We start from the raw sequence: 11,809 nt of genomic DNA, 5'->3' as shown, positions 1-11,809 counted from the left end.
CAAAATAACACTTCAGAAAGACAATTTTTTTCTTTAACTCGACCACACAAAATTAAAATAAACAAAAAGCCTCTATGATTCAGGAGGTCAGCTTAATATGTCTCCATAAACTATGGGTCCTGTATGGTTTCTTGTCTAAAATACTTTTAATAACAATTTTGAAAAAACTTTATTGATAAAAAAGTAGAAATTTAACAATTTGTAATCATTATTATTTGAAGAAATATAATAGAGATATAAGAATATAAAAAAAATTGGATAAGCAGAATCGCAAGGCGCGATTTAAAAAAATATGCATGTGCATAATAATTAAATATGGTACATTTCATGTGATTAATTAAAACATCAAAATTAAAAATCAATGAAGTTTCCAACAATCAGAAAACAAAATATCAGTTGTCCAATCATTTGACGTATGCAGAACGTCGCTTCTTTAGAATTTGGTTGTGTGATATAGAAAAGAATATAACGGGTCGTTACATTTTTACAATCGACATCTAAGCATGTAGCCAATGACAGGGCATGGAATGTCAACTGGGGTTTCGAAGAGGTAATCAGACCTTTTCCGAGTTGATCCTGTAAATTATCCAAAACCCCATTTAAATCAGCACTTTGAGAATTTTCAGTGTTCAAATCATACCGGGAACGGTCTGCTACCAAAATGTTAAATTCTAATTCTGAATTCGAACTATTTGCAGCAAACGTAAACCAAGTTACTCCTTGTTTATCCCAACCAAGTTGGTTAGCGATGTGGTTGCCGATATCATTTGCTCTTTTCAAATCACTCACATTATTAGTTTGTTTCCTTTCAGAATTGTTCTCATATGCGACCTTCAATTTCACATACCGCATAGTGGCATTATTGGAGAAATCCAGGACATTCAAACTAGCGCATGTCGTCCGTGTACTGAAAATACCAGACAAAGACTTAACGCTAGATTCAAGAGGCACTATCAAGCTCGATCTAAGGGTTAAAAATATTTTCATGAAATCGTCAACTCCCAAGTTGCAAATGGTAACATTCTCGTCTTGTTCATCAGGTTTAACATAACAGGGAACATGAGAATCAAAGACTACTTTCATCAATTCGGCACAGGACAAATCAGAATAGGGACGAATATATGGTACCAATGACACTTGTAAACATTTTCGGACACTGTCCACCCATTTTTGTACGGCCTTGGAAAATGCAGAATGGTGTTTTTCATAAAGTTTACAGAATTTGGTCGCATAGGTCAAGGCATAATCATCACCAGTCTCAGAACATGGATATTTCTTGTGTAAACATTCTAAATACCAATCACAACTTCTACCAGAGGGACTGTAACATTCAGATGGTAATTTAAGATTCTGTCCTCTGTATGCCTCTCCTGCTGTACACGAACAAGCCCTGTTAACAGATCCCCTTTCCTCTCCAAAAGATTCCAACATACACTGGTAGTAGCAATAGGTTGTGGTGGAATCTCGACATACGTGTCTCTTACTTGATTTAGCTTGTATATATGTATTGGTAAGACAGGTAGCCCATTGATATTGGTTGTTGTATCCGGAAAACCTTACACATTCCGTTACTCCGCTAGGTCCTGTATATCTGTTGCACACCGACAGAACTCCAGATAAACCTGTCACTATAAAAAACAGTAAGACTCCTTCCATATCGAGTAATTGATCTATCAATAATGAAATGTTTGCCTTAAATCAGTTATATTTAAGCAAGCCTTCTTCTGGTGGTTTATACCATACCAATAAGGATGTTGGTAGTTGAAAATAGAAACATTATATTTGCCCTATGTTAAACAAACATTGCTAAATTTTGTTTTATTTTTATACTGCACTTCTTATGTGTTGAACTTCCTTCTACCCTCCAAAAAAAATTGAATATTGAAAATAGTCTAGTTATTGATTTACCGTAATACGGAAGCGTATTAGGGCCATTCATTTTTTTTTTTTTTGAATTTTCAAGTTAGTATGTTGAATTTTCAAGTTAGTAACTTGAATTTTCAAGTTAGTAACTTGAATTTTCAAGTTAGTAACTTGAATTTTCAAGTTAGTATCTTGAATTTTCAAGCTAGTATGTTGAATTTTCAAGCTATAGTATGTTGAATTTTCAAGTTAGTATGTTCAAGTTAGTACGTTGAATTTTCATGCTAGTATGTTGAATTTTCAAGTTAGTATGTTGAATTTTCAAGTTAGTATGTTGAATTTAGTAACTTGAATTTTCAAGTTAGTGTGTTGAATTTTCAAGTTATTATCTTGAATTTTCAAGTTAGTAACTTGAATTTTTAAGTTAGTAACTTGAAAATTCAACGACTTTTCAAGTTAGTAGCTTGAAGTTTCAAGTTAGTATGTTGAATTTTCAAGTTAGTAACTTGAATTTTCAAGTTAGTATGTTGAATTTTCAAGTTACTAAATTCAAGATACTAACCTGAAAATTCAAGATACTAACTTGAAAATTCAAGATACTAACTTGAAAATTCAAGTAATTAACTTGAAAATTCAAGTAATTAACTTGAAAATTCGAGTTACTAACTTGAAAATTCAACATACTAACTTGAAAATTCAACATACTAACTTGAAAATTCAAAAAAAAAAAAAAAAATGAATGGCCCTAATATGCTTCCGTAGATTTATAATGTAATCGTGTTTTTTTTTTGTTATGAAATAAGAACGTTGTCACGAAAATATTTATCTTACTGAGCGTTAATCTCTTTATACGACCAACTGAGATTCACAACATTGATTTTTTTTATCTAAAGTGATATACCTGTTGATCTCTTGATAAGTAGACAATACATATGACGAGATGAACTTTTTGTAAGATATTTTGGATCTGGTATCTGCTCTCTTGTGTGCAACTCCACTTCTAGAACGCATGATGTTCATGATTTTGGTAGATAGATGCGGTAGAGGGATGAACTTGAGAAAGACATCTCTGTTTCATCATGTCTTGCTTTGATCCGTGAGAATAAAATAAATAAATAAATAAATAGTTTATTCGTACTATAAGGCCTTCAGCCCATTGTACATATAAGCAATTACATTACATGTAAATACAGGGATTGGAAAGCTATACATTAGTAGTAACATAATAAATAAATAATCTGGCAACACAACACCCATCTACATTAGATAATAATACTGGAGGGAAACAGTGGCAAACCTGTTTTCGAGTGATAGATATTTGATAAGTTTACGTGGCAATATATTATTTCTGATGTCAGATAACATAGGGCATTCCATTATAAAATGGTATTCATCTTCAACTTTTCCTAAGTTACAAATTCTACAAATTCTTTCACTATATTCTATCCCATTCCTTCTTCCCAACTCCACCTCTAGAGCATGGGATGAACATCTTAATAAAGATAAATAGAATCTCAGGTATTGGGGAACAGAGTGTAGGTACACTGCTACATTCGGACTAGTGTCTCGTATAAGGCTATAGAAGCTGTATTTCCTTGAAGCTTGAAGCTTTGAACTGACCTGCTGTAAGTCGAAATCTTTTAGTCTTTGCTTAAGAACAATTTTTAATGCTCCTACACTCTGAGCTTCCCATACAAAGCCAAATCCTATCTCATATAACAGTTTGCGAACCCTGGTGCACCAGGTTATACGTCCGGCAGAATCTAAAATAAATATATAACATATCATAGCATTGTTTTGGAAGTCTCTCTTCCATCATTTCTTGAATTTTTAAGAAATAGATTATTGGCTTGGCCATATATATGACATGTAATTCATGCCTACCACACTCCTGCCTAGCTAATATATTTGTGGATTTATTGCCCAAGCACAGAAGCCATTTACAAAATTTATTCTGGACTGACTCTATGCTTTCACTAGGACACACACCCCATATTTCTGCACCATACGTCAATATTGGGATAATCATTGTATCAAACAATGCAATCTTAACATCTCTGTTACCTAACTTTGATATACAATGTTTAATCAAGTTTAGGCCTTTTGAACTTTGAAAGGAGAGTGTTTTACAGCACACTGACCAATTTAACCTACATGAAAAGGCTATGCCAAGATACTTATAGTAAGACACTGTTTCTACAATTTGGCCTTTGTAGTACCATTTTTCACTATTTGATAAGTGGCCACCATTTTTAAAAACCACGATTTTTGACTTTTCTAAATTTACAGACATATCATAGTTATCACAGTAAGATTCTAATACCATAATTCGTCTTTGTAATTCTATAATGGTATCTACTAAACAAAGATCATCCGCAAATAATAACATAAACACTTCATCCATATTTTGGTTTATAAAGATTCCGGTTCCATCAGACATTTTCATATCTAAGGCGAGCTCATTAATATAAATTGCAAAAAGCCACGGGCTTAAAACACACCCTTGACGTAAACCGGCCGAACATGAGAAGGTGTCAGATAGTTCGGAATCACATCTAACCCTTGCTTGTACAGATCTATAAATACTTCTTGACAAGATGACAATCAACCTACCATGTACATTATTATTGATAAGTTGGTAAATAAGCTTTTCTCTGTGGATTCGGTCGAAAGCTTTTGAGAAATCAACAAAAAACAGTAAAATTTGCCTCCCTTTTGTCAATAGGACACTTAAAAAACTCTGGAGGAATAGCATCTACACCAGCGGCTTTAGAGCACTTTAGATTTTGAATTTGCTCTATAACTTCCGCCATTGAATTATTATCATTAATGTCATTAAGAGAATCTTCATTACACATTTCACACTTATTGTCATGTTCTCTAAGGTAATCAAACATTGATCCGTGAGAATTCATTTCCAACAGTGAGATAGTTCATTGAATTAAGACATTTACCTGCTCCTAAAAAGGACGAACCGATGACTAAAAGACAAATTGTCAATTTGTTAAATAGGAATACGTAGAACATAGATTAAATATTGAACTCACTGAAACTATAAATCGATGATTTTCACATGAATATCTATATATCACATATCGTGCAAATAACAAGTACTTTATAATTTGTAATGCAAAACAAAATTGAGCATACAGATAATCACAATCAATACCAGTTTAATATATAGCTAATTTGCTTTGTTTGGTAAAATATGTATATCAAAGAAGGATCATGTTTGAATATAGCAAGTAAATTAAACTAATACAGTCCTATTTAATCAAGTAAAATGTAATTGGCAAAAATGCTGAAACGCAATACTTGAAATATATTTTTGCAATAACGTTGGGTTGATTATCTTCCATCGACAGACGTATCTGATTGGGTCACTTAATCCAAAATCGGTAATAAATAAGATGTCCGGAAGCAGCTAATGGTATTATCTCTGGCAATGAAAATTTAAATTTCCATGTAGTTCCATCACGAGAAGCAATCATTATTCAAAATGATAATTATATAAGTTAATTTTAGGCCGTTAAGGCGATCACGTTCTTGAGAGTAGTTAAACATTGCCAAAAAAATTTGTTCGGACATCGAATCCCGATTCAGAAAGCTTGATATGGCAACGGGTTTATGCTGTAAACAGGTGGTATCTAGTGACATCTTGATAGCAATTGGTGCAATCAAGGACTGCTCATGGCGTTTAAATTTGTCTTTATTCGGAGGGAGTATGTTTAACATGCCTAGAAAATGAAACATATTCCAGCTAGGCGTCAGAACTAGAACTAGTAAAAACTGGTCTAGTACCAGCCAGTAACGATATATCGCTGTCCTTTATGAACTAGGTCATATGTAAAGGGCTTTAGAGTTTATTATTCCTTACACAATTATTATTCCTGTATATTTTTCTTCGTATTACTATTCGTTGTGTGTAGTATTTCCAATTTGTAGCCTTAGCATCACAGCCTACAATGTAAAACTATAAAAGGCATTTTTCACAATTCAATGAAAAAAAACGATATGTTTCTCCATTTTCATCTTCTTTTTTTTGGGGATGCATGCAAAGAGTACTTTTGCACAGCCATTTATCCTATTTCTATCATAAGTTGTCTCACAATGTGTACAAACTATGGTAGTTAATATCGGATGTACGATGTATTTGCCTACCGTGGAGTTACTGAAGAGCCTTCCAGAATATTAAAGGGTTACTAATAATTGATTATTCGTCCGGATATTCTTTCTAGTTGCTACAATTAATGTAGACCTACAAGGTGGAAATTATTTAGAGATTATCAATCACATGTTGTTGGCATATACGTCTTTATTAGTCTAAACTGGATCCGTTTACAGTCTTCTCTTTCATAACTGTATTTGTTCCCCAGGTTATTAATATTTAATGTAGAACTCTTGCAATCTTCTGACACATGTTTATGGTAGAATTGTTTTCTATCGTTTGGCACATGTTTTCCGCCACGTTCATGGACCAAATCTGTACCATAGATCTATAGATCCAGGGCATATTTTTGATGTTATCATCATCGTAATTTTAGAGGACGGTGGTTAAAAAAATTTAAGATAAAACACAACATTTTGAATTCCATAAAAACAAAAGTCTGGGTGTCTATACGATGGTCATGATCGCATAAGTGTTTTGCCTAACGACTGTTATCTTTTTCAGTACCTATTATTAGATGACTTATTACCGGAGTTTTGAACCATTTTCTTTCTTTAGCCCTTTTCAGGATTCTTGATCAATTGCATTACCTCCCTTCCCTTTACAAATCCTTACTTTGTGCTATTTCTTATTTGGCAATAATTGGATGATTGGCACAGTCTTATTGCAGACAGTACAGCTTTTCCTGCGCGTTACTGTTCTCGAGATACATTTCGAATAAACACGGGCGGTAAGTTTTTATTGCTAAGAGTGGAATGTGGAATAATACGTCATTGCTTCGATTGAAACCCTGTATAATACTAAGAGATCGTTAACTATCAGCTGTAGAACTGTCAGTTAAATTCATATCACCGTGCAAAATTAACAGATCTGATTATATCAACACTATAAGACAGGATATCAATTGAAATTTGAATTCAACTCACGAACGCCTATCGGTAAGTATTTTACTTTAACTATGTATCATGATGTGATTTCTTGATTAGAATCAGTACCCATGAAAAACCTGTGAATTTTTATGTTTTGCAGTTAAATGTTATATTTTATAGTCAAATTCAGATATGTAAATTTAATAAAATTGTTTACTCATTTAATCACCTTATAGGATGATAACCTCAGTTTCAGAGAACAATTTGTGTAAGAATATTTCTTTTTTCCTTTGAGAATAATTTTTTTTATCAATTTTTGTTACCTTTACACGATAACGTATGGATAATTATTTCGGGTTCTATTTCCTATGTTGGGAATAAAGAAAAACGTGTTTAAGTCAGATTTAGCTCGAGAATAATTAACAAGGGTTTGATCAACTCAGTTGATCATAAAAGTGTGTCATGTGATCGTTACATATCATATATGTAAACAGTTATCGAGAAACCAAATTCATATTTTTTTTTTAAAATGTGGAGTGAACCACCCTAATTACGTATCTTAGTCAAAGAGATCTCTGTGTATCAACAGGGTTACTATACTTAAAAGATCGCGAGGCATCATGATTACGCAACTCTGAGTCAAAAGGATTGCGATCTCTAAAGAGTCGTGAGTCAACATGATTACGTATCTCTTATTGGGTCGTGAGTAAACACCTCATAAGGTAGGGCACTTCATTTCCTACGTACCGTTAACCACAATGGGAGGATTCCAGAAGCATATCTGTTGCTGGTAACAACATTGTCTTACCAGTTACCCTTTCTTTTGCACCCCACGAAACTAGCAGCTGGGTAAGAAATCAGTTATCGGATGTATATCTTCATCTAGACATCATATGTAAGAAATCAATAATTCTATTGTTCTAATATACAAGCATTTATATAGTTACTAAGATACATATCAGTGTTGAGGTCATTTATTTCAATGATCGAACTTTGAAGAAAGTAGATGGCAATTTACTACTATATTTTTTTTGCAGTGAAACTGATTCTGCAAACCTAATTAGCCTGAAATAATGAAAAGAATTGAATTCATACAATAATAACAGTTTTCTTTCTCTAGTGCAACAAGATGTAACTAACTTTCTTTTATTTCGATTTCTTACCATACCATGGTATGGTACTGTGAATGTTTCATTTTTCAAACTATCTAATCCAAAATAACCCATCCATACCCATGAAAAACAATAATCAGCCACCAATCACGTAATAATTTCCCACGAGCTACATGTTTTGAAACCTGTCTAAACCTATCATGAAACGTATTATGACAAACGTGACTTTGATATTCCTATTGTTAATTTTCTATTATGTGCAGTAACATACCTGTTCGATTTATAAAGACTTTCTGGCAAGAGGTCGAGTTTTGACTTTGAGATTTCTTGAGCAGAGTTACTTGACACATAAACTTCAAACTTCATTTAAGAAGATTTGTTTGGTCAGGTCAGACATCATTTGGACGGATTGTATGCCATGATGTTGACCTTTACAGTAGATGCGGGTTTCGCGCGCGAATTAGACAATGCTTACCCTTTTCGAAACACCTGATGGTACTTCTCTTTGGAAGAGTCCACTACTATACTACTTTTACTCTCGATTTTGCTATACTTTGGACGAGATTTTAATTAGCGGAATCGTTTTGTTTGTATGGAACTAGAAGAAAGGAACACAACACTTGAAAGCTTTTTCTTTATTCAATTGGCGGAGACAACAGACCGCAATTTTGAACAATTCTTAGGATTAAAACTCGGCACTTAATTGTATGTGGTGTCTAATCAACCTCGAATTATGGCCGTGTCAAAATATGCTTTAGATATATGGCAAGTATCACGAATTACAAAGTTGTTATTAGAATCAAGGTTATTTGAGCCCGGCGGCTTGTCTGCTATAATATATTTATATATAATGTTTTTATTCTGTGGACTGAAATCTGAAGTCTACAGAATTAACTGTGATTCCAGAATACATGACTGTTTGATTACACAAGAGATACAATGTAAGCTGGAATTAGTCTCACCAAGCCATTGATCAGTTTGAATTGTTGGGAAGAATTCCCTCGAGGCTACTACTATCCATTAATTTAAAGCGGCACTTTTGTTTCCTTTTCCTTTTAGTTTCTATTCACAGGACCTAGTGCTTTTGTTGCGATTATATTTTGCCCTTCATATACTAATTGACTTAAACATAACAAGAATTACACGGTATGGATATACTTTTCTCAGCGATTGAGCATTATGTGCAGACTTGCATAAGGACCTATCGTATGCATAGGGGAATACGATATATGTATATACTAGCTCCCGAAATGTGCAAAGATACCGTCGATGAATATAAGACGGGGAAATTATATTGACCTTGCGACTGACAGAATCTGAGAGCATATAGTCGACCGGCAAGCACCGATGACTAGCCACCATTGTCGTCGGGGTTGATTTTCTATTTGAAAATGTAACTGTTGTTGTCGACTGGGAGATTGCATCCTCATGTTATAGAAGTCAGATATTATCGGTGCTCTCATGTCGACCGCAACCTATCCGAGCGACACCGATGAATCACTAGTCCTTTTGATTCCCCTTACGATACCATAATTAAATGTTAACTTGTTTAACAATGTTTTCTAGAATGTAGTATTTCAACAATGTCGCTTTAAATGGTTCAGTCAATGCAAAGAAGAATAAGTCAATGATGAATATTGACTCTACTACTTTATTTCAATGTGGGTTTTTATAATTTATTTACCCAACACTAGATAATCATTTAAACGATTTGAGTGTTTCAATAGCGGTAATTCTACTACTAGCACCAAACATGGAGATATATAACTCTAAACTTGGCAAACATATACCAAACATAGCTGAGGTAAGGGCTCTGGCAGAAAAAAAAACAGTGTAACAACATTGGACAGGGGTGCTCACTTCAACGAATATAAACCATAGTTTGTGTCTTTTCAAGAATGAACTTTGTATTATGTTAGATGCTGTACAATTGATTTAAGTATAAATGATGGTGAGCGTAGTCTTTTCAGTAACTCAGCGACTGGGTTTCTTATCAAGACATTCTTTCGGTATTTGGAACCGTTTGAATGTAAAATGTTGGAGACAATTTTAGCTCAACGAATTTCTTTGCTGCTTATAAACACTATCACGAAGGCACAAAATCACAGTTTCCAAACCTTGTGAAATGCTAATTGTCACTTTTTATGCAAATGTTGTAAATAGCTTGTAAGTGCCTATCGGAGATATAAAATCTCTATATGAAAAACGTGCATGGGTAATCATGGAATTTCAAATAGGCTATTAACGGAGGAAATAAGGCTTCTGGCTACTAGAGGATGAAAAAATAACTTGTCAATTGGATAAAAAAAAGTGAATATTGCAGGCTTAAATGAGATAAATAAATAGTTCTATGTGGTTTATTGAAAACTGAATTGCTCATGTTCACACCTATCATAGCTCTCAGCTAAAAAGATGATTACACACGAAATTACAAATTGTAGCAGACCTAATATTAAAAATCGATGCAGCAATCGTGTTTAAGGAAAATGAAAAATATTATTTTATTGAAAATGTAATGGCGTGTTTGGAAGATACGATATCTTTAATATTTTATGCTATCAATATGCATAGATGCATTTTGAAAGCAGATATGAGAGTTTGATCATTGTCTGAAATTATTTGGCAAATATTTCACTATTATAATGGTTTTTGTTTCTCGAGAATATATATGGTAATATTTAGTTGTAATGAACTATGCTTAGTATAGGCATCACATTGAAAAAGAACGGTTCGTTGGAACTTTGATTCCTGATATGTATTTCAAAGCTATCAAGCTTAGCATCTACCAACTTGATATTCTTTAATGTGTACAATGCAACCAGCGACAGGTAAAAAGTTCCCGAACAGTAAAGTAAAGTTATCGATCAACGGGACTAATTATAGGAGACCAACGATCAAACAAACTAATGAAGTCAATATATTTTATTTCTGTAATTGGCTGCTCAATTCCTAAAGGAGCATTGGCTTGGTCTCTATGTATCCCAATTACATTAATTACAAATATCCTGGCGATATATTGATTACTGAGTGATGTTATTTTATCTCTTTTTTCGTTGTAGTTTCATGATTTTATGCATACTAGATTTAAGCATGAATATACATAATCGGAATGTGCGCAAATATGTCTTTACGGGCTCTCGTATCTTTTTGTGTTTTTTCGGGCGAAATATCCGAAAATAAAGATACGTCCTGATATGTTTTTAAAGCAAAATATGTCTTGATATATGTGAAAATATATCTCTTTGCAAGTGGTCATTCATTTGCCTTTTTATAAATTCTTTTTAGGCGAAGTGTGTCTTTTTATCCAATTACATATAGGCCCTACATGTTTTTTACAGGTGCTCTTTATAGGTGCTACTAATAAGTAACAGGAAAAGACTAGTTTCGTTTTAAATCAGTACCTAATCAATGCCAAATCAACCAAACTGTAGTTGTAGCACTCTGAGAAATCAAATGATAAACTTGGCCGATAGCGTAGAAAATAAAATTGTGTAAATAATCGTACCCCTGTAATCTCTATAGCAAGAGAAGCTACTCATTTACTCGAAATCAACTAAATTTTGTAGTTTGTAAATTCCATTTCTTCCCCATATGAACATTTTGCTTTGAATAATATACCTACATAGTAAGTATCAAGTTTATGCCATCGCATTGTTTAAAAAATATTGTTACACATCAGGGATTTCATGATTAATGTTTATTTGAATAATGGAAGAATAGTCCTGCTATCTAAATGGTTTGATGGATTTCTTCAATATTAATCAGTTGGTATTAGAAGGCTAGACAATTTTATAGGT

The 11,809-nt window shown here is 33.3% G+C and overlaps 1 protein-coding gene across 1 annotated transcript; it reads right to left on the bottom strand.

Moving 5' to 3' along the window:
* Nucleotides 1–351: 351 nt before the first annotated feature.
* LOTGIDRAFT_154256 (hypothetical protein) lies at nt 352–1,656 on the bottom strand (the record flags this gene model as incomplete). The annotated part of the gene is made up of 1 exon (XM_009061961.1): nt 352–1,656. The coding sequence occupies one exon, from the start codon at nt 1,654–1,656 to the stop codon at nt 352–354; it is 1,305 nt and encodes a 434-aa protein (XP_009060209.1).
* Nucleotides 1,657–11,809: the final 10,153 nt, after the last annotated feature.

Source organism: Lottia gigantea, assembly GCF_000327385.1.
Source record: "Lottia gigantea unplaced genomic scaffold LOTGIsca_5, whole genome shotgun sequence".
NCBI lineage: Eukaryota > Metazoa > Mollusca > Gastropoda > Lottiidae > Lottia > Lottia gigantea.
The sequence above is the reverse complement of the archived record's forward strand: the minus strand, read 5'-3'. Positions and strand labels throughout refer to the sequence as shown.